This window comes from Salvelinus alpinus, chromosome 7, assembly GCF_045679555.1.
Source record: "Salvelinus alpinus chromosome 7, SLU_Salpinus.1, whole genome shotgun sequence".
NCBI classification, from domain to species: Eukaryota; Metazoa; Chordata; class Actinopteri; order Salmoniformes; family Salmonidae; genus Salvelinus; species Salvelinus alpinus.
In genome coordinates, this window is record NC_092092.1 from 53,852,118 (window position 1) to 53,878,990 (window position 26,873).

A 26,873-nucleotide genomic window follows, 5' to 3' on the forward strand; every position below is an offset into this window, starting at 1 on the left:
TAAAATGTACCCCGAGGATTCAACCCTGTGGGGATCTCCATGCACCATTGACCTCAGTGAGAAGAAGAAGCAGAAGGTAAGTCACGGGAGCGTGACAGGCCTATACCAGCCGGTGGGGGAAATGGTGCTGGTACAGGCTATATATCAGCATAATTTTCAAAATGTGGTTTGGCCTTTTGGCATATTCACTAACATGATCAAGTAACACTTGTCATGCTTGTTAAAAGCTCTGTGTGTGTGTGTGTGTGTGTGTGTGTGTGTGTGTGTGTGTGTGTGTGTGTGTGTGTGTGGTAGTAGTAGGGGGGAGGCATCAGTGAATGAAAATCCCCTAGAGTCGATCTAATCGGCATAATGATATAAAATCGGCATCAAAATCCATCTATTTAAGCTAGAGACTTCACACGTAAATGTCTGTAGCATCCAAACGGTTTGGACCCAGTTCTAGAAAGCTGGGAAGCCCACGAATACAAACATATTCTCAGTTTTATTCTACGACACCCACAAGCTTCATGGGACTCGTCTCAAGTCACTGATCTCAAGTTCAAACGGTTTGAGGTACAAACTAATATGACCCCACCATCAAAAGCTGAGACTCTCACGAACATGAACGTTCTGCTCCACAAGCTTCAAGAGACATGTCTAAAGGAAACCCATTACAACCGGTAAAAATTTTGTGGAAATTAATAGCATTCTTTGGAACCATGGTTACACAACTTTTTGTAATTTTTTGGTTGTTGTTCCTGATGCTTTCCTAGATCTCTCAGATGCATTTCAGACACCTCAAACCATATGTCCTTTTGATTCATTTTTGGACTGTTTTTCCATGTAAGGTACCAGTCAAAAGTTTGGACACACCTACTCATTTCAGGGTTTTTCTTTATTTTTACTATTTTCTAAATTGTAGAATAATAGTGAAGACATCAAAACTATGAAATAACACATATGGAATCATGTAGTAACCAAAAAAGTGTTAAACAAATCAAAATATATTTGAGATTTGAGATTCTTCAAAGTAACCACCCTTTGCCTTGATGACAGCTTTGTACACTCTTGGCATTCTCTCAACCAGCTTCACCTGGAATGATTTTCCAACAGTCTTTTCCAACCGTGGAGTTCCCACGGGCTGTACTGTATGTGTTATTCAATGTGTTTCTATGGGCTAATAGTAGGCCAAATTAATTTTTTTATCAAATAATTTTTCTAGATGTATTTTTTAGACCTACAGCCAAAGTTCCTAAAAGGGTCCTAAATCAAAGAAAAAGGGTCCTAAATCAAATAACTAAATGATCCATGGTATAACATCATCTTAGTAGACCCCTCCATTCACAAAAAAGTATTACATTGTTTAGTAATAATATTGATATATATACAGTGGGGAGAACAAGTATTTGATACACTGCCGATTTTGCAGGTTTTCCTACTTACAAAGCATGTAGAGGTCTGTAATTTTTATCATAGGTACACTTCAACTGTGAGAGACGGAATTTAAAACAAAAATCCAGAAAATCACATTGTATGATTTTTAAGTAATTAATTCGCATTTTATTGCATGACATAAGTATTTGATCACCTACCAACCAGTAAGAATTCCGGCTCTCACAGACCTGTTAGTTTTTCTTTAAGAAGCCCTCCTGTTCTCCACTCATTACCTGTATTAACTGCACCTGTTTGAACTCGTTACCTGTATAAAAGACACCTGTCCACACACTCAATCAAACAGACTCCAACCTCTCCACAATGGCCAAGACCAGAGAGCTGTGTAAGGACATCAGGGATAAAATTGTAGACCTGCACAAGGCTGGGATGGGCTACAGGACAATAGGTAAGCAGCTTGGTAAGAAGGCAACAACTGTTGGCGCAATTATTAGAAAATGGAAGAAGTTCAAGATGACGGTCAATCACCCTCGGTCTGGGGCTCCATGCAAGATCTCACCTCGTGGGGCATCAATGATCATGAGGAAGGTGAGGGATCAGCCCAGAACTACACGGCAGGACCTGGTTAATGACCTGAAGAGAGCTGGGACCACAGTCTCAAAGAAAACCATTAGTAACACACTACGCCGTCATGGATTAAAATCCTGCAGCGCACGCAAGGTCCCCCTGCTCAAGCCAGCGCATGTCCAGGCCCGTCTGAAGTTTGCCAATGACCATCTGGATGATCCAGAGGAGGAATTGGAGAAGGTCATGTGGTCTGATGAGACAAAAATAGAGCTTTTTGGTCTAAACTCCACTCGCCGTGTTTGGAGGAAGAAGAAGGATTAGTACAACCCCAAGAACACCATCCTAACCGTGAAGCTTGGAGGTGGAAACATCATTCTTTGGGGATGCTTTTCTGCAAAGGGGACAGGATGACTGCACCATATTGAGGGGAGGATGGATGGGGCCATGCATCGCGAGATCTTGGCCAACAACCTCCTTCCCTCAGTAAGAGCATTGAAGATAGGTCGTGGCTGGGTCTTCCAGCATGACAACGACCCGAAACACACAGCCAGGGCAACTAAGGAGTGGCTCCGTAAGAAGCATCTCAAGGTCCTGGAGTGGCCTAGCCAGTCTCCAGACCTGAACCCAATAGAAAATCTTTGGAGGGAGCTGAAAGTCCGTATTGCCCAGCGACAGCCCCGAAACCTGAAGGATCTGGAGAAGGTCTGTATGGAGGAGTGGGCCAAAATCCCTGCTGCAGTGTGTGCAAACCTGGTCAAGAACTACAGGAAACGTATGATCTCTGTAATTGCAAACAAAGGTTTCTGTACCAAATATTAAGTTCTGCTTTTCTGATGTATCAAATACTTATGTCATGCAATAAAATGCGAATTAATTACTTAAAAATCATACAATGTGATTTTCTGGATTTTTGTTTTAAATTCCGTCTCTCACAGTTGAAGTGTACCTATGATAAAAATTACAGACCTCTACATGCTTTGTAAGTAGGAAAACCTGCAAAATCGGCAGTGTATCGAATACTTGTTCTCCCCACTGTATATATATATATATAATAATATTGGATGATACTATCATTGTAATACACTGTATGCTCTATTTAATGCGCATCCCGGATGTTCAGCTTTACAGAGTGATGGTTGAAATTTAAAGGCAATGTTCCTGCATTAGCAGAGACTGCATTCACAGTAAAAGCTTCATATGGCGGCTCAATCGGAAATGAGCATTACATTTATTTTGCGGAATCTGTAACGCTTCGCCTATACAGATTGAATAGAGTCATAAATAAATGAATACTACAATTTGTCCATTACTACCATAAACAATAACCCCATCCTCTGATAGGACAGAAGCAGGTTCCAATCCCAGACTATAGAACCCCTGGGGCCTCGGGCCGTATGCATTTCCTACTCAGACATGTCATAGGCTATAAAGATAACGACACACCTGTGAATACAATTTGCTTCGTCACATTGTCACAGTACCAAAAGCTTGAGGGACTCACTGACTATTAAACACTCAGACTCCAACTCTCTAACCTTACTCCAAAAGATGAGAAAATCAGTGAACCTCACACTGAAATATGTGCTCTTTTTTTGACAGTGCAGAGGTTGTGCAACACATGGTTTTGATGGGCCAACATCATATTTCCAAAGCTCCTCGAGCATCAGTCCTTCCCAGGAAACATGGCTGGCTAGGTTGAACTTTTGTACGGGTGATTTACATACCTTCTCAACTGTGCAGAGTTGGCGGAGGGCTCCAATGTCATCTCGGGCTGAGGCCCAAAGCACTTCCTGTGCAAGTCCTGAGTGCCGTTCTACTGTTATGAACCCCCCTCCCTCTATCACCCCCCCCCCCCCCCGCTACCTCCCCAGCCCAAAGCCAGGCCTGCGGTGTCACCATGACATCAACACACAGGAAATGGTCTAATACTTCAACATTTCGGAGTGCAGATGTATGGTGTTGTGGAGTGTCATAATGTCACCTAATTCACTCAGCTCAAACCCTGAAACAAAACACACCTGAACACAATCTATTACAACTCTGATTAAAATTATTGCGTTCTGTACTATGACAACTATGGCTATCTAATTTGATAGCCTAGGTCGATTGTTCCCTCTTGTTAACACCCATCCAGTCCTTTCAGATCAGCAAGGTTGAAGTGATTAGATGATAGGAAAAGAGGCTTCCAGAAAGTATTGAGGTGCACCATGGCCGTCATATGAATAGGGGTCAGGCTTCGGCCTCTTAGTGGAAGCTTCCTCTTCCCCTCCTTCCCCCTTCAAGCAGATGCATTACTTAGTCCCTATGTGTTGCTAGCCAAATCACCCAGAAACAATACAACATCCTCCTCTTTCAGAGTGTGACCGCACAACCTTCAAGTATCAACAGCCTAGTGGCCGAATAAGAACCTTTTTTACATTAAATCTTTACAGAGGAAACCCTGGTCATGTATTATGGAGCGCTCTCGTTCAAATATGTCAAACCCGTTAATGGCTTCTCTACACGACAAACCACTTGTTATGGGATGGTGACCATGTTTTATATAGCCTGGGCTGCTCAGCTTCCGCCCTCACTTGGCAGAGTCGAGATGTGTTTTGGCTCTGGCACCGGAGGCTTACAGGAGAAGGACTCTGGGTTCTGGGAGATGGCTTTCTGGTTTTCTATGGACGTGCTCCAGAAGGCTTTGGGTGAAGGCTCTTACTAACAAGCACTGTATACCAACAAACAAAGAGTCATCAAAACTCATCAAGAAACTGCTGACTACCAAATTAGGGTTAATTACTCACAACCTGTGGCTGAGAAAGCTAATGGTGTCTAATCGGAGTTGTCGTTTGCAGCCTCAGATGCTAAATCTCTTAGATAGCTTATGTTGTGATCCTCCTACGTGCTTGAAAGATTGGAAGCAGACTTCCTACTAAGGGGCTGCAGACTTGATAACCTCTGCTGGTCTACTCTAATAGCATCAAAAAGAGCTATCGGGCAGAGTTAAGGGCCACACCCTATGACCTCTGAGGAAGCCTGTGCACATTGCACACAGTATCAAACGGGTATGCATACACACAAACCCATTAACTCTTGCAAAAATGCACACTAGCGTGCTCAAAGGAATTGTCTTATGTGTTCTCTGTGTAGTGCCTTGAAGTGATGAAGTCACTTTGTACAGTTTAGTACACATAAGAGTCAACCTCCAGGCTTGCAACCATCGAGATTATCTTTTTGCCTGATGTTATGCTATCATTTATAGAGGGAGGAATTGTTGCTCTTACTCAGACTTTGAATGATTGATTCAGATACGCACCGGTCAATATGTCATCTGAGAAGCCCAGTTCGAGGGTTTGAGAGCCAAGATTTTCATCATAAAATGTGGTCTTTGGAGGCTATTGCACACACATCTCCCATAGACTGAGTGTTGGCTAGAACTATCGTCCAAAAGGTTGAAGCTGTTGAAGGATGAGCTTGTCTGGAAAGTTTCTTATTAAGCTAGGAGTACTTGGTTTGATTCCTGTTGCCCCCTGCTATGTGAGGGAATAGATTATGGTAGATCTGTAGATAAGCCACTCTTATGCAAAATGAACTCCAATGCAGAACCTAGAACATCAACAATACAAGACAGTTTTCAAGCCAAATGTATTCTTTATTAGTCTGTTTCTGTACAAAAAGCACTGGATCACAGAAAAAAACATGCATCTATTTACAGCATGGTCAAAGACAGAAAAGGAAAAGTGGGGGAGAGAACCCCCTTTTGTATTTTAAAGACATTAATTAAACATTGTGCTTTGATAGAGTATACTTTGATGGTACATTTCATATTTGACAAAGATGCAGTACCTCTCCCCTTTTCATATTGAATTAAACATTGAGAAAGTACACTTTGCAATTTAAAAAACCTCTGCAGAAAACCAGGGCAGCAAAAAGCAAGCTTCCTACAACTATAACAAACCAAAAAATATTTTGCAAGCTATTTGAAAACTCAGTATAGGGATGGAATGGATACATGGGGGTGAAGGGGAGGATTGTGAGAAGTCAGCCAAGATTTAACTCGAAGAGAAAACTTGTGTTTTCATTGAAAATGGGTTTAGAGGTCCATAATATTGAATTCAGATGACATTCTATGAGCTGGCCTTGACTCTCGTAATTGAAAAATGGCTCTCTCAAAGTGGTGCAACAGATTTTTCCTTCAGTTTTTTTCTTCTTCACAAGCCCACATTATGACTACATGTTGATGCCACCTGATGATAGCTGATTTATGTCAATCACTGCACAGAATTAGCATAAAATCAAAGGTTTAATCAGGCGCATCATTGATTTTTGTGACCTATTGTCCACTATCATTATGTTACACAGGCTATGTGGAAATTTGTAGGATGTATCGTCCAACATATCCTAGTTTAAACTACATCCACTGCAGCTCAAATGATTATTCAAAACCATCAAATGAATGACAATTGTAACTAATTCTTAGACATCTATGTATTTCTACTATGTTTTGTAACTTTCCCCAGGGCGTTGCTGTAAATGAGAACGTATTCTCAGTCAACTCACCTGGTAAAATAAGGAATAAATAAATCTGCAACAGCATAACTACATTTTTTGTATTTTATTCTAAGACCACACTTCAATTAGAGTATCAAAATAATGAAAATGCATTGTATTGGAGCATGTTCTATTGTAAGGCATCAATTATGTCTTGTGTTCGTTTACGTTTCAAAACCATTCCACTGAAATGTGGAGCGATAGCTTGCATTACAGGAAATACACATTGCATAAGTACATGATACAGATTGTATGCAACGACAATAACACCACCAACAACACTAACATCAATGGAAGGATCCTTGAGATCGGTGAACCCTACACTTGAGTGGTCCCTCTACAGCAGTTATTGGAGGGTGTACTTGATTTTCAACTTCGCTGCTGATTCAGGCATGTGTATTACAGGCATGTGTATTACATTCATTATCACCAAAACACAAGGAATAGGCTTGGGTCCGTAGTTAAGATGGGAAAGGAGTTGAATTCTAACCAATAAACAAAAAATGGATACGCCTAAAATTTTAAGTAAGGAGTATGGAGGATTACGATGGAAGAGTTTTTGAAATTGAGAAATTCACATGAAAACAACCTTGCCATTTTAGCCACAATGACAAAAATGTGAATTAAAGAATGGCTAAAACAACAAAAAAACATCTTGGTGCATATTTGTACTAGCCTTTGTCTTTTGTATTTTTTTCTCTCCATTTTTTGTAATTGTTTTCCTTTTTTGTATTTTTTTCTTGCTTGCTAAGATGCATTGCTCTTGTAAGTGCCCCAACTAAAATAGTGCATTAAGAAATAACCATGATAATACACATTTCACAATAATACACAAAGGACAAGGAGAACTGGCGAAAACACAAATGCTGTATACAAAAAAAGTTAAATATAGTATCGGAAAACCATTTTTATACAAAAGTGGTGGGGCGTATATCCTGCTTTGAAAGACAGGGTGACCATGTCATGTTTGACTTTTTTTAGTTTTTACAAAAGGGTTGTTCCTCTCCTTGTATCACTCTTTTTACAATATCTAAAAGGTATTAAGACATCAAATGTGTTTACATATATATTTAAGACTATCATTCAGGCCTAAATCACAAAAGGAATCCGAAAACATACTTTATAAATACATACAAAATAAGCACAATCAGAAGAATAACAAGAAATCTGGTACCTAAATGTGATTAAAACTGCTGCAAGCATTTCTGGTTAAAATCTACCAATCAACACACCCGGAAATATATCTATTGTACTATGTTTCAAAAATGGTAGACATCTAAAACCCTTTAACCTCAAAACCTCGGGCTGTTAGTACAACATTTGCTATTTGCTCCTTGGCAGAATGTGTGCCAACCCTTTCGTTAGATTAGAAAATTACTGCATTTTCCTTCAGATATGATAAACGCATATTATTAAAAGCTATGGTACACAAATTAAAATGCTAAAAGACTACGACATTAGATATCAGTTGTCTTTTTGAAGAGGATTTTTTATAGACATTGTGGGGAATTCTCATTGAAACTCCCACCAATTTTGAGTCTGACAATTGACAGAGTGTTGGATATTCATGGCTTCTGCACTTTTTCCATAGTTGACAGTTTTGAACTGTAGGCCTTTAGACTCTACCTGCTCACAGTGGTTATACGACTGACAATGAACTAGGTTCATTAGAAGATCCAGTCAAAATTGTTTTTCAGACATGCAAATTAACCTTGTAGGACGCAGGACAATGCTTTACACGACAAGGAGTAACTACCTGCCTTTCAAAACCACAGTTTATTATTCACATTGCTATATTTTCAGATTAGTTAACCCTTCATACATATCTATGTGGGAATGCTACCTGTTGGGCAAGGAATGGCTTACAAGTCCCAAAATGCAAAACACAGAAAGTGACGATGAAGTCAACTACTGAACCAACACAAGGATAATCTAGCGTCATTTTACGGGTTTCCGGTTACTTGGATTTTCTTTGTTGTGCTGTTCTGTTTCCAGGAGTGAAGAGGCTTGGTGGTCCTGTTTTGGAGGTTGATGCGATTTAAGCTGATGTTGTAGAGATTCTGTGAGCTAGTGGGGATGTGGTCAATCTGGCAGAAGGCCCTCTTCACATAGGTGGGACTATTAGACCTGCCATGGCTGAAAGACAGACACGCTGGTTACCTAATAAAGTGGGGAGACGTTTTGTATCCATAACACATTTTGCATCGATAAAACGGTAATATAATGTTGTAAGGATACATATCCCATAGAAAATCATTACACACCCTCTTAAATGAAAAGCCGTGTGTTGAGGTAATTATGATATGCATATGGATTTGCTGCAAAACCTAAGAATGACAAAATTATATTTTTCAAATATAATAACTTTTCCAGTCATGTTACATTGACTTATAATCAGTCACTCTATGTCAACAAAGATTCTCAGCCAAATTATTTGATTGTGATGAATGTTTTGAAAAGTCACTCAGATTCCAAAATCTACTTTACCAAGAGCCAGAAGTTATGGATCAACTTTGACCTTCAATCCACTACTACCTCAGGCCACATCATTATGTCATGTGAATTCTAGCATTACAGGGTCTCCATGACAACGCCCTTTCTAACAATAACCCAGGCAGAAGTGGACGGGACTGAGAGGCAGGAGAGGGGTGGGATGCTCACCCTGTAGGCTGCTGCCATTGGTGGTGGTGCAGGTGGGGGGCGGGGAGGTCTGTGGCCGCACGACAGGGGCGAAGGCGCTCTTCTGTTTGACTGCAGAGATCATATGGACAGGAGAGAATGAATAAGGGCCTATGGGTCCACCGGAGAACAGAGGGATGGAGGAGGAGGAGGAGGAGTAGGAGGAGGAGGGGGAGGTGGTAGATCCTGACGGAGAAGACAGACAGACAGACAGAGGTTGGTGAGTGAGTGGACTGAGATGAACTGTAACAGTAAGGGCATGCATGGGGGCTGAGGAATGAATGCCTGCCTGAAGAAGGGTCAAGGTCTGGAGTAACAAGCCCGGAGTAAAAGGTGCACAATATTTGCAAAGTTGATCCATAACTTGAAGGCCCATTTTAGACTTGACACAACAATACCTTGTTCTTGAGGATAGCAGCAACCTCCATCCATGTTCACAACAAAAAAGAATTGTGTGTATGTGTGTACAGTATGTGTAGAATGTTCATGTATGAAATGCTGACTGTGATAATAAAGCAATTGTATTATAATCACAGTGTATTTGATACCCCAATCTCCCCCATAATGGCTTGGTTAGTCTCTGTAGTTATTGCACATTTTACCACAAGAAATATGATTCCAGTAAAGTATGAACCACTGAAGCAGTTTATAGTCCCATATCTCACAAATTCTAAATGGAAGTCTAAAATGGATGGCAAAATGCAAACTATGTGCATCCCTATATGTGAATAGTTATTTTTGTTTCATCTTCCTTGAACTATTGACTTATACTTGCTCTGTAACATCACAGTTGAGATTTTTTGTTACTAATCCAACTTAATGGGTTTGACCCAAAGCACGAATGATACTATGAGGGTGTTAGAATGTTAGTAGCGGTCAGTAATGAAGGAGATGGAACAAGGTATAGGCAAAGCAGATGAAGACTTTCACAATGCATGGTACAGACAGACAAACCCAACCTTTCTTTTCAGTAGACAACACATAACCTTCCACATCAAATGCCAGAACAAAACCTACTTTCAGTTTAGTATCCAGAGTCTACAACCACTGAGACGCTGGCATTGTTTTTGTCTGCCATGCTCTAAAGACGTCTCTGGGAGACTTTGATCTGTGATGCTGTAGCCTAAACAATAAGCAACTCAAAAAGTCCCAGTGGGTGACAACCAGAGTTCTAAAACACCTGTAACCTCAGAGTGGAATCGTGACTCTAAGCATGTTAATTAGAAGGAAGGATCAGGAACAGAGACACCGAAGGGTTCTAGCACTGAGGGAGAGAGGAGGAATCCCTGCGATGTCATCTACGCGATGTGTGTGTGAGGAATTCCAATGCAGATCTTACAGCAGGTGTCCTCAACACCAGTCCTCCAGAATGGCAGTGGACGCAGGTATGTTCTGTTTCTTTGCCTCTACTGAATTGATCAATACTAAATTGGTGCGAGTCCACACACTTTGTGCCCCAGGTCTAAGCCAATCACTGTGTAAACAGGAAGTAGGAGATAACTAGCAGACACTGCATCCCTCCTGGACTGAATCAGAGTATTACTGTCCTAATGAAACCGTGTGTTGCTATCCCACCACATATATAACTACCCAAATAACACCCCCCACCCCTCCACGGAATGTGACGTGCCTTGAGACCTGACGCATTGAGATGCAATCAGATATATTAATGATCATTGGGACCAAATAAGGCTGTACTTACTTGCGTAGGGGGAGTTGGCAGCGGAGCCGTTGAGGAAGCTGGGCGAGCCTGGCACCCCCAGGTTGGTCATGCCCGCTCCGTAACCGTTCATGGTGGACGTGATGGTGTTGTAGTTGGACTGCTGGGGCGTGGAGCTGGGGACGTAGCCACGGGGCGATACGCTGTTGGAGTTACGGGAGTAACCTGGACAAAAGGAGGAAATGCTATAGTTAATCCAATGGCATCAGCACAGTGCAGTTTGAACAACATCACATTTGTATTCCATTGACTAACTCCAAAAGCATGGACCTGATTTTCACTATTCTAATATTGAGTATTCCGGTTTGCATTGCTCACCTCCAGAACTAAAACCACCCGAGGCAGCATTTCCCCTCTCCCTTAACTGTTTGAGCACAATTCCCTTTACACTTCAAATCAGAACACGGGTTAATAAATATTATGTCAAAAGTGATCATTAGATTTGGTAAGAGTCGGGCCTATCAAAATGGAACCATAGTGGGAAGTTTCCATGTTTCCCCAATGAATTGAAGAGTTGAATCGGACACGGTGTGGCTTTTGAAAGGGATTGTCCCTGCTGGCCCTCCCTCCACTGTTGTTCCTGACATGTGTTTCCCATTGCCTGCACTCTTCCTGATCCCAGGGTAGCGCTCCATCAATCGCTCTCCTGCTGGGAATTGCGTTGGCTCAAACCAGGAAGTGGGAAGAGAGAAAGAGAGAAAAGAGTAGAAGAGTGAGGGAGAGAAAGGGGAGGGAAAGGGAGAGAGAGAGAGAGAGAAGGAAAGAAGTATGGAGAGGAAGTGAGAGCACACTGTGCCTTTCTCTCTGGTCTCTAAGCCCCCAGATGGGTAGGAGCCCTAGTGCCTCGTGAAGGCAAGAGGGCTAGAACGAAGGGAGAACGGGTATTCAATACATCCTAGATGAGGGCCAATCAACTAAGGGCTGGGGGTGGTAGAGGGGGGAGAGAGTTAAGGCAACTCCACTCCACTATTGGGGGGAGAGATGAAGGACAGGCCTAGCCTAGGGGGAGCAGTCAGTAACCCTATCCAGCTATCGTGGACAGCCTCTGGAGGTCAACGAGACCGAGACGCGCCACAAGGGCCGGGTAGTACCCCTACTCGCTCCAGAGGAAACTGTCAACGTGAAGTAAAACAAGTGGAGTGGATGCAAGTTTGAAGACAAATGCCAGAGGAGGAATGATATAATCCATTTTTGCATACAACGTGATGTAAAGCAGATCCATAACGCTCGTCTGGAATTGTTTCAGTAAATTGCATTGCTTATTCCTTTCATAAAGCTTGGCGTATGAGCGGCCCTCTATATTAATATTTGAATCATAGTATGTCATTTCTAGGAGCACAAAGAGGCGTTACAGTAGGTGGGAAAAAGTCTGATTCTGGGTTGCAATGTTCCAATGATTATGGACATACACTATGAAATTCTGTATTTTCACGATGGCTGCAGTCCTGTTCCCATGACTTCATAGATTACTGTAGGTGTTCACTCGTAGGTTGATGTGAAAAGTAGACAAGGGGAGGAAGGGAGGAACTATGCTGAGGTGTCAGGGGAGAGAAAACATCTCAAGATATCTCTCGCATTTCCTCATTCTGCCTGTATCCTCTGGTCCGACGTGAGCCAATCTGTTCATCACACATTCAGACCTATTTCCTGTGCATCAGTCACAGCGCGGCTTTGTCAAAGGAAACAGCCCTCTCTAGGATAGTGGTGTGTGTGTGTGTGTTTGTGTGTGCGTGAATGCATACATGCCTGCATGTGTGGAGGGCTTTGCGTTATAATATATGCATAATAACATGCTTACGCATTTTTGGAATTGTATAAATAGTGAATTCACACTTGCAACAATGGTGTCAAGCATGCACTGAAAAAAAGAGACACACACTCACACTCTGCTCCCTGAAATCTTGACCGAGCTGCTGTCTTCAGTGTCTAAACTCTGGTTGTTTTATTCATGCCACCTCGTCTGCATTTTTTAACTCATTAGCACCTCCCCTTCTCATACACCCCTTCTCTACCCCATCCACACACACACACACACACCCTTTCTCTACCGCACACACACACACACACACAGTGTTGTATAACTATCCTTGTGGGGAGACATAATTCAGTCCCATTCAGAATCCTATTTTCACTCTCCCCTAAACCTAAACCTAATTCTAAACCTAACACTAATTCTAACCTTAACCCTAAACCCCCTAGAAATAGCATTTGACCTTGTGGGGACTAACAAAATGTCCCCTGTTGGTCCCAACAAGTATAGTTAAACACGTCCACGCTCACACACGCGCAGAGGGATACATACAAAAAAACACACAGAGGGATACATACAAAAATACACACAGAGGGATACATACAAAGGCATACACACATTTCACTGAGCGTATATATGCACAAATGGCCACGCCTGACGTATATGGCTGCTAAAAGCAGCTAAAGTATTGCTAAAGGATAGCCATGAAGCTTATATTAAAGAGAAACATAGGACGAGCATATCTACAGGGACACCAATACACAGAGAAGGTGTGAGAAGATCAGAGGGTGAAGGGTGAGGGTCGTGGAGTGAGGGGTCATAGTGGGGGGTTGTGACACTCACCCTGGTCCCCCTGCGAGGCCTCGGAGATGTTGACGGCCAGCTGGCTGCTGAAGGAGTTGACTCCCATCATGCCGGAGTGAGCGGCCGAGCCGCTAAGCGAAGGCAGCTGGTTGTGGCTGCGGGGGACGCTGTACAGGGCCTCGGTCAGGTCAGCTGCCCGCTTCAGAATGATCTCCTGATGGGAAGGAGGGACAGGGAGAGGGGGAAGGTGTAGAGAATTGTGAGTTTAGAGATTTTATGTGTAGTGTTGAGTATTTCTTTGACCTGATGAACCTGATCATATATTTTATTTGGGCCATGTTACCCTTTATTTCCTCTTAGTCAGTACATTTAGCCTACTTCTACCATCTAGACACTACATGGGTAGCTATCCTGGCCTCCCAGGTCCTTGTGACCTGGCTGTTCTTGAAATATAAAATGGGATGTTAATTTAATCTGTGATTAATCCAAAAAAATAAGAACCCTTCACGCGTTTTAGAGTCGCTAAAAAGGAAAATCTATATGATTACATACCTGGTTATTGTGGGGCATTCCGTACAGGGCTTCTACTAAGTCTGCTGATCGCTTTAACAGCACTTCCTGAAATGACATCACATCACATGTTACTGAATACTACAATTCATTTGAATAAAAACACAGTATGTTACCGAGTTACATGAAAGATTCCACACTCATTACAATTTCAGAATCCTGGAACTTGTTGATGATTGATAGTAAAAATCTGAAGAAACATTTTACTGCTCGTATAAACCTAGAACATTAAGACCTAAAACATGTAAGCGGTAAAACAATCTGGGATGTTTTGGTTTTGTGAGCGTAAGTCATTCCATTGTACTGTAACTCTGGTTGCTGTAAGAGTCGTACCTGGATTTTGGGAGTTGGGCTCGTAAAATGGGGAAAGCATTCAAAATGTAATCATTGTTTTACAGAGTACAAGTCAGAGATTAGCTTCAATGGCAAGGCCTATGTGTGATAAACAACCCAGAGAAAGCAGCTGTCTGCATCTCATTTCCCCTCTCCCATTCTCTCACACACTCACACTATACTCTCTCCCAGTCAGCACTTAGACATCTCAAGTATTAGGCCCAACCACTCCCTTCTCAACCTCTAATGTCTCTGCTTGCAGGGGGTTTACGTTTTTGTTAGAGCACACATTTTGTCACGGCACCACATAGTAACAAATTGTCATGATCAGAGGGCATCGTTACCAGGCCTCTAATCAAAATGGCTGCCGATGCACCCTGGAGGGAGTGGGGGAAGGGGGAAGGAAGAAGCCTGAGGTGGTGGGAACCCATTAACACTTTCAGACTGCCTTCAGTGCTTCCGATCCGCCACTTCAGACCCCAGCTTATTAGAGCCACATTGCATCTGTTTATTGAATTTCCCCTGCCTAATTCACCCCTCCCTCCTGCTCTCTCTCTCCCACCATCATCCCTCCATCCCCACCTCCTCCATTGCCCCCGGGCTGTTTTCCCACCACCCAGAGGAGGAAGTGTCCAATCTCTCCCCGTTAGCCCAGTGGGTCACCGTGGCGATGGCTCTTAATAACAATAACAGGCCTGATAGATAGATAAATAGGGTCTGCCGGAGGAGGCGTCGCTGACAATCGCAGGGGCTAAATTGGGGGACAAACAATCACACATTCACACAAGGTCCTGTGCCTTTTCACTGGAGGAATGAGAGAGGAGAGGAGAGGAGAGGAGAGGAGAGGAGAGGAGAGGAGAGGAGAGGAGAGGAGAGGAGAGGAGAGGAGAGGAGAGGAGAGGAGAGGAGAGGAGAGGAGAGGAGAGGAGAGGAGAGGAGAGGAGAGGAGAGGAGAGATGGGACGTCATAACATGCGAGTGGAAAGGAGATGCGAAGTGAAGAGGACAGAGAAGAGGAGTGAGTGAGGTCGGGAGGGCTGGGTTGGTTGTTGTTTCCAGGGCTCTGTGGATGAGAGCTGGTGTTGTGGGAGCCTCTGCTGGAGGTCTCTGGGGTATTACAACGAGGAGGGGCCTCTGTCTGCTTTTCTTGAACGTGATTGGTTCCTACAACACATCTAGACTTTTCCTTGTGTTGTTAAAAAAATAAAAAATAATTTGAACTTGACCGAAACACTGTCAAAGGAAATGTGCAGTGCTGTGGTGAACATGTATCCGGGAATAACTGTTTTTCTTATCGTTTAACCATTTAACTATTCCCTCACTGTTGGCCCTGTGTTCAGTGTTTGACAGGGAAAGAGTGCACGAGGACGCTCTTTCTTTTCTGTCCCCCATTTCCCACGACAAAATATGACCTCAGGAAAAATGATTCAGTCGAATCAGCCTGAGGGAAAAAGCATCTGCCCAGATGGGCAAGCATACTGACTTGAGTTACAGTGAGGAAGGGGTGTGTGCGTTATTCTTAACTTAATGTATTCCCTCCTGAATATATGCTTGAAAGGAAATTAGATTCCCTTGTTTTATTAACATATTGGTTTAGTTTTTTTACCATGTGCACATTTCTTTTTTTTTAGAAAGAGCATGTGTGAACGAATGCGTGTGTTCGAGTTTGTGTGTTTGTGTGTGTATGGGTGTGTGTATGTCTGTGCGTCCATGCGTGTGTACAGACGTAGGATCTTAACTTGAGCCAGCTTTTTACAGCACAAAAATAATCCTGCATCAACAGGAAAGGTATATTATTATGTGGATTATAAATAACGGACATTTTTCTGTAGGGCTTGATACATTTTTCGAAAGGGGAAAAAATTTGCATTTCCAGGAAAACTCTCAGCAACAAAAGAGTGATCAAATTATGTTGCACATCTATCTGAGATCCACCGTGCCAGTGTGCCCTTCCTCTGTGCCTCTCCTTAGTGGGCATGCCGACCCACCTGCCTACCCCCACACTCCTACTGACCCCGCAGCTATCCTGCAGGCACAAAGTCACACAGACACACACACACCGCTACCCCCACTGCAACCAAGCAATATAGCTCCTGTCACTCTCTATTCCACCCCTAGTCCCTACGCCCAAACCCCTACCCACTGAAAGAGGGCACAATCTGTCACACCCTGGCACTGCCAACATATCCACCCCTGTGAGGAGTGTCTCAGACCCCTCCTCTCCTCCTCTCCTCTCATCCTATCCCCTCTCATCCTCTCTCCTCCCCTCTGGCATACGCTCGCTTCATTAATCTCCATTATAAAACAGAAGTTAGTTAATGTCTCTGAGGCTTGGCGGCTGCAACACCCTGCCTGCCATAGGGAACTTTGGCAACCCCTTCCCACCCTGCCGCCTCAAACACATACAAATACGCACGGACACACACATACGCAAACACTTACACACGCAGCAATATACAAACACATACACACAAGCACATGCACTCACAAACATTCGCACGCACACATTCCTGCCTCTACACACTGGTGTGTGTGTGTTTGCCACAGTCGGTCTCTCTTCTTGTATTTTCATTAGGCAATGACAAACACGACAGCCTTTCTCAAGTTAATGACGCCTTCGAGGCCTTACTGCTTGCTGGTGCTACTCTGTTTGTGTGTGTGTTTGTGTGTTCAATTGTTTGAAGTGTGTGGCCATTTTCGGATCATAACAACTGCCCCAACTAACCAGAATCTCTCAAACAAATGCAAAGGAAATACTCTTTGGAGTACATTCTCCGGAGCAGGGATTCCCAAACTTCTCCGGAGGACACCCCCCATAGCACTACACAGCTGATTCAAATAACCAGCTCATCATCAAGCTTTAATTATTAGAGTCAGCTGTGCTAGAAATATTTATGTAACCCAGGGGGGGCAGGACCGAGTTTGGGAAACCCTGTTCCAGAGTATTATTGTAGAATAAGTCATGCTGGTCTAAACAATAACAACCATTCGATAACCAACCAAGAACAGGCCGTCTGTTCTGAGAACCTCATTACATTTCATGTTACTTGACTTGGACCATTGGAAATACATCACAGCACTTTGCGACATAACAGCAAGGATTATCTATGCCTGGGCCTTGTGGTACTGCAGCTGTGGTGCATGTGTGTGTGTGGAGGTGAGATATGGGCGTTGCACTGCCTTGCCGTGAACCATACCACACATACACACATATCCACATACACACACACACACAGACGCACACACACGCACGCGCACATACACTCCTCCTTTTAGCGGCGCGGAGAGACAGCGCCATTGGATTCCTGTCAGCCCAAGTGCCGGCAATCAGAGCGCGGGTGTTTTAACACAATCAATACGGTAATGCACTATCTCCCAGTTATCATCATAATCTCTTATCACTGGCCCACACCTCTAGGGAGGGGGGGGGGGGGGGGTTCAGACTGCTCTGCACTTCCTCTCAGAGATGGACGGAGGGAAAGAGGGATGGAGGGTTAGAAGCAGCATGTCGGCTCATTCAATAATCACCACAGCCAATGAACAGAGAGATTCGGCGGATGGGGATACTATGGAATTGTCCATGGTGTGTTAAATGCTGGTTTAGTGCTCGTATAAAGTGAGTGTCACTTTAGGTAATATCTTGATTTTTGGAATTACCCATTTGCAATATGAATAAACATCAAACATGGAATATGCAAGGGTGGAAAGATTCACTGAAAGTGACAACTGCATGAAAATGCACTGAATACTCTGGGATAAGAATAAGAATAGAACAATAACATGTTTTACACTGAATTCTAACCATGGAGGAGTAATGTACAGTCTGGGATGTTATACTCTCAGCATCCAGAAAACACACACTCTCACATGCATGCAAGCACTTTGCACAGACACAAAGAGAGAGAGAGACAGAGAAACAGAGAGACAGAGAGACAGACAGAGATAAACACAGAGAGAGACACAGAGACACAGAGACACAGAGACACAGAGACACAGAGACACAGACAGACAGACAGACAGACAGACAGACAGACAGACAGACAGACAGACAGACAGACACAGAGAGACAGACAGACAGACAGAGAGACAGAGAGAGAGACAGAGACAGAGACAGACAGACAGACAGACAGACAGACAGACAGACAGACAGACAGACAGACAGACAGACAGACAGACAGACAGACAGAGAAAGAGACAGAAAGACAGACAGAGACAGAGAGACAGAGAGACAGAGAGACAGAGAGACAGAGACAGAGAGACAGACAGACAGACAGACAGACAGACAGACAGACAGACAGACAGACAGACACAGACAGACAGACAGACAGAGACAGACAGAGACAGACAGAGACAGAGACAGAGACAGAGAGAGACAGAGACAGAGAGAGACAGAGACAGAGACAGACAGACAGAGACAGACAGACAGAGACAGACAGACAGACAGACAGACAGACAGAGACAGACAGACAGACAGACAGACAGACAGACAGACAGACAGACAGAGACAGACAGACAGACAGACAGAGAGAGAGACAGAGAGACAGAGAGAGACAGAGGGGGGGGGGGGGCAGGAGGGAGGGAAAGGAGTGTTCTCTCCTTTATCCTCAGTGGGTCTACTGCCAGTGAGGGATAAGAAGTTGGCCCAACAAGAGACTCCCTCCCTCTGTGAGAGTAGGACGGGTCTGTTCCCAGCCTCTATCCTGGAAACCTCTACACTGATGACTTAGACTTGGGGAAAAACAGGTTTTAGCTAGTATATGTCTCTTTTACGACCTCAGACAGAGGGGGAAACCATTTCATCCACCATGCTCTCCTTTTGTCTGTCTCAGGGCCAAAAGGGAAAGGCACATCCAGCATTCTGGAGCGACAGACCACACATCTAGAGAGTGTATGTCTCTTTAGGGTACTTCAGAGCTCCAGGTGGAATAACTCACAAGGCGAACGATATGAAAGAGCAGGAATTATAGAATCCCTCTATCCTGAACTGGCTGGCGTCATCTTCAAGTCAGGTCGATTGAGGAAATGAATTCCGATTTGATTCATGAGTTGAAAAATGCAGATCATCTTATATGAGGATTGTTTCTCTTCAATTGATTTGTTGAATTTGAGAAAATCGATAAGTTAAATTACAATTAATTACCTATCGACTGGAAACCCTGTCTATTTCACTTCTCCTTGACTGTAAATTTTGTAATGGTGAGGTATTTTTTAAACATTTTAGTGACACGGTAAGAAAAGGTACTTCGAGGAATTTTATTTCTTTACTATTACAGATATACGGTACTTTAATAAGTGCTATTTTCATGTGGAAATGTTATGGAATGCACCTTGATCATACGTCATATAGTTGAACAGCATATCTCTTTTACCCACCTCACCTAACCCAACCCTCCTGAGCCCCAGCCCCTACCCCATCCCCTGCCCCAGCCCCTGCAACCAGCCCCAGCTCCAGCTCCAGCTCCAGCCCCATCCCCATCCCCAGCCCCATCCCCAGCCCCATCCCCAGCCCCTGCCCCAGCCCCTGCCCCCAACGCCCCAGTCCTCCTTGCGTCTGTCTCCAGACATATTCCACTTTCTTTTTTTCTTCCATTGCTTTCCAGGGGCTCAATTATGGGAGGATGGCTCCCTGGATCCAGAGGTGCCCGGAGAGAAGAGATCAGCTGACCCGGGAGAAGAAGTCATCCGACAGGTCCCTTAACAATGATAAATCCCCCCTAGCCTGGCTCTGCATACCACCTAGCTACAACACACAGGAAAAGCTATGGCTAGCTACCGCTTCCACACCATACCACCAAACTGATCTCTTCAAGTACATCATCTAGATCAGGGGTGCGCACACACAGCTCAGGTGCTGTAAAGCTACAGGGTGTGCAGGCTTTTATTCCATCCTCGCACTAACAATTGCATTCAAATACAATTGTCCCCTAACCCTGGCAGTTAATTCCAATGTAATGGCCAAACAGGTAGAAAACACATCTATTCTCCTTGAACATATGATACCTCATATGAACCAATTTTTTGTTGTTGCCGTTAACACATTTTGGCCAATAAGACGGCAAACTCTTCACCTCGGTTTGCTTTTTAGCTCTGTCTCCATTTGTTTGTTTGCTCTGTATCAAAACAGGCCTCCCGTGTGGCCGTATCTTAGGAAAATAGGCCCTCCACATGTAAGGAATGCATCACCATCCAGGTGTCTATTTAAGAGGATTCATAGGCCGTTAAACTTGCCGTGACCTGGGAATGGGTCTGGGTCTTCTACCGCAAAGGTCCTGGAACGGAGTGCCTCCCATGCTGAGCAATGAGGGGAGGCTAGAGCTTGAACTCGTTTCACATATCCTCCATAGATCTGGACAGGGAAGTGTCCGCTTGCAGCCAAGGCAGACTGGAAATGAAATTAGAGGCAAACCTGATCCAGCCCCAGCCTCCGAGGTCATCAGTGACCAGTTGGCCATGCTTTAGCCCCGGTCTGGTCTGTCTGTCCATCACTGGAGCACAGGGTTCCAGCTCTGACACAGGCTCGTTGGAGAAGTGTGGTTGCCAACCTCCTAATGAAATCACTCGACAGGGGTTTCTCGGCTACAAAGGAAAACACCAAAACCAAAGGAGCCCAGAGGAACGATGGCCAGTGTTTTCCTATCTTAGTGTTTCCCCCCTATCATTATTTACATGGAATATCTCTTATTCCCACCATTCTAGACTTGCTGTTTCTTCCTGTAAAAAATAAATAATTACATTTGACTTGAATTGGTTCCAATAGCAGGGTTTGGTGTCTATAGCCTCTGGATGTAGCTTAAGGGAGCTTTGCTCCCTGCCTAAGAGACAAACATTCTACTATCGCTCCTGGCCAACCTTTCTGTCCTACAAGAAAAGGAAAGGAGAGAGGATAACAAAGGGATGAAATGTCAACCTAACTGTTCCCGAGTGATATTGTGAGTCTATCCTGACAAGTCACATTGGGTGAGAGCAATGAGGTACTTCACGAATGGCAAGCTTTAAGGTGTTACTCTTGTTGCTATTTCATTCTGTCTAAAATGTCGGGAAAGCTCGCAGCTGGATGGAAGACGGAGGAAAATCTATTTGCATATTGAGTTTTCTTTTGAATAAATAAATATATAACGGCTGATGGGGACATTCTCCCTCCACCACAAATCAGGGCATCAAAGGGGCCAGACAATATATGCTCACTATTAGTATCAATTTACAAATAAACTACTTTTTTGGTGACTGGATCTCAGACGTCAGATTTTGATAAATGGTTTCAATTTGGCAGCTGCTTTAGACTGTCAGGCCCCATCTGATCATATCCCCCTTTACAGCAGTTCTCTGCCCAAAACAATCTCACTCATTTAGTGGAGCACCTTTTAGGGGGAAAATAATCTTTTCATACTAACCAGGCGGCAAACCGCCCAGGGCACCTGACGGCTGCCCTACCTGAGTCTGTGCCTAAGTGTGTGTGTCGGGGTGTGTACGCAAGTATTTATCAAGTGTGTCTGAAAGGCAGTGTTGAGCCTTGCATACACTCATGTCTATGTATAAGTGACTTTGCATATGCATGGCTGTTGCTACCTCAAACCTAAAAACAACCAGACCAGGAACACTGTCTCAAACACCAAATACGACATCCCATAACCACCTGTTTCCAATTGTACGAGTTATCAGAACAATGTGCCCCTTGGCATCAGAGCCTGTTCTTAGGGCAAAGGGTTCATAATTCATCCAAATCTAACAAATCAGGTTTATAAACTCAGATATTTGGCGGTCCGAAGTCTGGGTGGTCTTTGGAGTAACAACAGGGGATGATGTACTCCTTGGTGTCCTATGAGGCACGCCACTGACCTTAGGTAACCTCTCGGGATCTCCTGGGTGTCTGGGGATGACCTTCTGTAGCCTCTGGAAGCCGTAGTCGATGGTGGGCTCATTCAAGGCTGGAAAGAGAGAGAATTATCAAGGTTGGAACATTGCTGAGTGAAGCAGCTCAAACATGCATTTAATTCCACGCTTGTATGCCTATGTAGGCCTTATGAAGGTGTTATGTCACATTCTAGAGGAAGATCTCCCCTGACTAGCTGTCCTGCCTTGATACATGTGCTCTACAATAGCCTTGAGTGTCAGCCCGGCGTCAGGCGATCTCTTCCTCCACCGTCACGTCTCTCTCTTTCGTCTATTCTATTTATTAAGCTTGAGACCTTCCACTCAACCTGTCCCAGTCGCTATCCCTTTCACAGGGCATTCCTAACTAATTCAATTGCACCTCCCTCACTCTAAGCCTCTCAGGTACCCCCCTTTTTATTTCATCCCCCCCCCCCCACATTTGCAAACAACGCAATCTCCATTCCTCTCCATTTCGAGACGAAGGAGAAAAGAGAAACAGCCGGAAATGAGTTAGAGAGATATTTCTCCATAATCAAGCCCATTAATCATAAAAGGCTGTCAAATTTGACTTTGGGGACAATTTGTCAGCCTTCTTGCCCTCTCCGCTTTTGTCACCGGTGCCTCTTGTATTCCGTAAGGATGATTGACACACCAAATGCCGGTGAGTAGAATAGCTAGTTTGCGCTAATATGCATAACCGGCGCTTTCATGAATAAGAATAAGGTGGTGGCGGCAGCGTAGGGTCTTTTCAAAGGCCCGCTGCCGTTTGTCGCGAGCGGCAAATAGATGTTATTACCATTATAACAATATTTGTTTTCTTTCCCCGGGAACGGGCACCCGCGAGCTGCTAAATCAAATTTGTCTGAGGCTCGTTTCACACCAAGGGAAGGAGAAAAGGGCTTTCAGGCTGCGGCTGGGTCAGGATGTTATCTGAAGGGTGACGGAGCCTAGACGTGCCCTCTCCACACAGGCTGCCATTTTGAATATCTGCCCCTGTCCCCTGAGAGGGACCTAGAGAGGAACGTTAGCAAGGCCCAAACAGATTACACTCTCATGGACAATTTCTCCCTTGTCGGGATGAAGGGGATAGTCTACTTTGAAACCAAACACGTCTTTGGATAATGAGGTATTCCTTAGGCCTTGTCAGAGAGCTAGGGCTGAGCATTGTAAAAGGGAATTTCAACACAATCAGGGAAAATTTGAAAAACAGCCAATATACCAAGAGAGTGGGACACTATCAGAGAGAACCAGTGGAAGAGAGACAGCGCAATAGAAAAGGGAATGAGCAGCACAGACAGAGAGAGAGACAGAGACAGAGAGACATAGAGACAGAGAGAGACAGGGCAATAGAAAAGGGAATGAGCAGCACAGGCAGAGAGACAGAGAGAGACGGAGAGACAGAGACAGAGAGACAGACAGACCAGACAGAGAGCAAAAAAAAAGAAAGAAAGAGGGAGAGAGCGAGAGAGAGAATGTAATCTCATAAAGCTTGCCTCCTAATGAACCTCTCGATGGGGAGACAAGAGGGTAGTGAAGCAGACATCTCTTCCTCTACTGCCAGGCCCCTCAGAAATTAAGTCCATTACTTCCCCTTATTAAAATCCCACTGCACTTTGACCCCAGCACCCCATTGGCTACCTGCAGGCCCCTGTTCTCGAGGCCAATCGATACGGCAGCCTCCTTCGCAAAGAGCCCGAGTAATTGGAGAGCGCCGGCGCACTGTGCGAACCCTGACCCCCTACGCATTACACACCCCATATGAAGATAGATTGCCTGATTTAGTGTAAACATATGCTGCAATTCCAGCCATCAGTGCCACTTTCTCCATCGTAATTTGTATAGATTTTTTCTTCGGGGGCCCAGTCGTCTTTGTGGTGTCTGACGTTTGGATTTTTTCAAAGGGGAAAGATAATGCAGTTCGCTGGGAAGAGGAGGCGGGGAGTAGGAGTGCGGGAGTAGGAGTGAGGGAGAGAGAGGGAGGGAGAAAGAGAGGTGTGGGCGGGGGGGTATACTTTTTTTATTTATTTAATCATCCATTTATTGCTCTCTATTTCTCGCTCTATGAAAGTGATCAAACGGTCGACTGGGGTCTCACTAAACAGAGCGTTGTTATTAGGTGACCACTCGACTGGGACAAAAGGGAGGGAGAGGGTGAATGGGAATTTCCACTAACACACTCAACCAAGCCTGAGAGGAGCTCTAGTGAAATATGATCCCAAAGCACAAAACTGTATTAGATAGGGAAACATGGTGCTGGTGACAGCAGGGCACAACACAAGCAGGACAGACATTTTCGGGTTCAGGAAAACAACGAGCTCCAAACTTTAGGCATTTAAAGTCAGATAGACCATGTAGCATTAATTGGTATTACAGATGATAATGTTAATTTAATCATCGCCTTAAGTGTCATGTCTTCTACCTTAATACTCTGATATCATTCGGACTTCATTTAAATGCAAAACTCCACTTCTGTAGGTTGAGATGATTGTTGCAAGTAGCAAAGTCAAAAATGGCCCATTTGATCGTACATGTGTAACATTTCACCTTTCAACCCACGTGGAAAAACCTCCACATGTCGAGCCAGATGTCCTAACCTATTTCTAGAGGTTTAGGAGGAGGCTACCTAAAGCTCCCTCAAAAATCCATTCCCATGTTGCTCTCTGTCTTATTCCAAAGGACCCAAACGACTTCAGTTCACAGAAGCAAGCGGTTAAGTCAGAGTTAGAACAGTGTACAAGGTCAACGTGATCAGAGGGGACGCTTACTTACACCCCTGAACCGAACAAATATGGGAAACATGATAGAGTTAAGGTGGGCTAGGCACCAATATTCTTAAATAGCTTCCTTTCCTTTGTTGCTACTGAGGGATTGGATAGGTGTTCAACTGCAGAATTGAAACAAATCAAGTCCTTTCAGATCGGTGGTCCAGAATGGGAGAGAGGGAAAAGGAAGCTAGTTAATATTATTGGAACGTTGCAAGTCTCACTGCTCTTTTACAATCAGTCTCACGGGGTGTAGAGACTAAGGCTCCAAAGCTTTATAGGGTTTGCATGCTCAAGCGGTGCCTTGGCAAAATATGTATCCATTTATTCAGCATATGTTTACATCCTCATACTCCAACGCGTTTTACATCTATTTATGTTGAGCTATTTTCTATTTACTTTCCCTCACAGTCGCTGCCCTTCCAACCGCTTAGGTGGCTTCTGCTTTTCTACTTGGCTGCTAGCTGATTCTGTACATGTTTACCAGATATAGCTGATGGATGGAATATGCACTTTAGGGAATCTTTTTTCAGCGCCTTGACGCCTTTCACTCCAGTGATATCCTTGTTGAAGGCACAGTCATGTCCCCGATGAGGATCATCCTCAAACCCATAAATCTCCACTATCCTGCTCCACCACTCAACACATAGGCTCTCCGTGGCTTTCCCTATATTGCACGTATCATTTCAAATGGAGTCCATATTTCATATGAGATACACCATCAAGGCCCCAGCCCATCCCCACCGCCCGGCTGACAGAACAGGGGATTTGAAGCGGCTTGAGCAACATGGGCTCCAATTTTCCATTCCTATCATCTCTATTCATGTTATGATTGATGCAGGTCATCGCTGCGTTTGCCCCCGTCGCCTACAGATGTGTGTATCAGATCATTTCCTCCCTCTCTTCTGAGGGAAGAAATTGTCGGACGCACTAACAGTGTGAGCCTGATCTGAGTCTGTCAAGTGCGGCTGTGTGTTGTCGGCTGGGGGTTGTGGAGCACCGACCGGTCAACAAGCATCTAAAGCCACACTGTTACTGTTACACACGTGCACTACGCTATTGATTTACTCCTTTCATCCCCCTCTCTCTCTCTCTCTCGCTCTTTCATTTGTCCCTCATTCAGAGTAAGATGACATAGCAACCCACTGGGACGCGTACAAACGTGCGATGCTAAACAGAACTCTGGCTTGAACTGCGGTATGCTGTTGTCTGTGTAAAAACAGTTGCTCTCCCCAAACATGACTCCATCAGCATATTATTCTGCACTGTATATATAACACACTGTACAAACTCAATACATAGACCTACGGGTAACCATGCACACACCACGCCCCCCCCACAACACACACACACACACACACACACACACACACACACACACACACACACACACACACACACACACACACACACACACACACACATCCCATCACAGTGAGAGCATAGAAAAGAGAAATTCAAAGCAAGAGGCTTGATCAATCATCCGGGCCCCCTTGCGATCGATGCTCATAGAAATTTCATGAACTTTAAACTGTGATTGACAGACAGACAGACAGACTGGCCCCAGACAGACATGGCCTCTTTAAAGTGGAGAGCCACCAGGGAAGATGAAAGGGCTTCTTCCCTCACCAAACACATACTTCTAATTAAGACTAAAACACTTTGGTGATATGGGAACAATTAGCCTGACTGATGTAGTCTGTATGACTCTTATGACCTCCAGTGACCCGTGTCTGACACCACACTAGACCACATAGCTTTGAAGAGAGAGAAAAACGATAGACCACACCTGACCTTCAGAGGAAAGAGGGAATCTTTTAATGGGTACAGTACATTCGGAAAGTATTCAGACCCCTTGACTTTTTCCACATTTTGTGGATTAAATTGTTTTTTCTTATCAATCTATACAC

General features: G+C 44.2%; 1 protein-coding gene across 8 annotated transcripts in view; it reads right to left on the reverse strand.

Moving 5' to 3' along the window:
- Positions 1-7,206: 7,206 nt before the first annotated feature.
- Positions 7,207-26,873, reverse strand: part of LOC139581194 (transcription factor COE3-like) — a 91,895-nt gene continuing 72,228 nt past the window's right edge. For 2 of the 8 annotated variants that reach the window (XM_071410692.1, XM_071410693.1), the window contains exons 11-17: positions 22,166-22,254; positions 13,980-14,045; positions 13,467-13,641; positions 10,856-11,038; positions 9,136-9,339; positions 8,739-8,801; positions 8,480-8,610 (exon numbers count right to left, since the gene is read on the reverse strand). In XM_071410692.1, coding sequence (XP_071266793.1) covers positions 8,743-8,801; positions 9,136-9,339; positions 10,856-11,038; positions 13,467-13,641; positions 13,980-14,045; positions 22,166-22,254 — 776 coding nt within the window. In that variant the 3' untranslated portion in view covers positions 8,480-8,610; positions 8,739-8,742. Of the gene's footprint in view, positions 8,611-8,738; positions 8,802-9,135; positions 9,340-10,855; positions 11,039-13,466; positions 13,642-13,979; positions 14,046-22,165; positions 22,255-26,873 lie in introns of all 8 variants that reach the window. The other 6 variants (XM_071410697.1, XM_071410699.1, XM_071410694.1 and 3 more) reach the window with 4 other exon arrangements.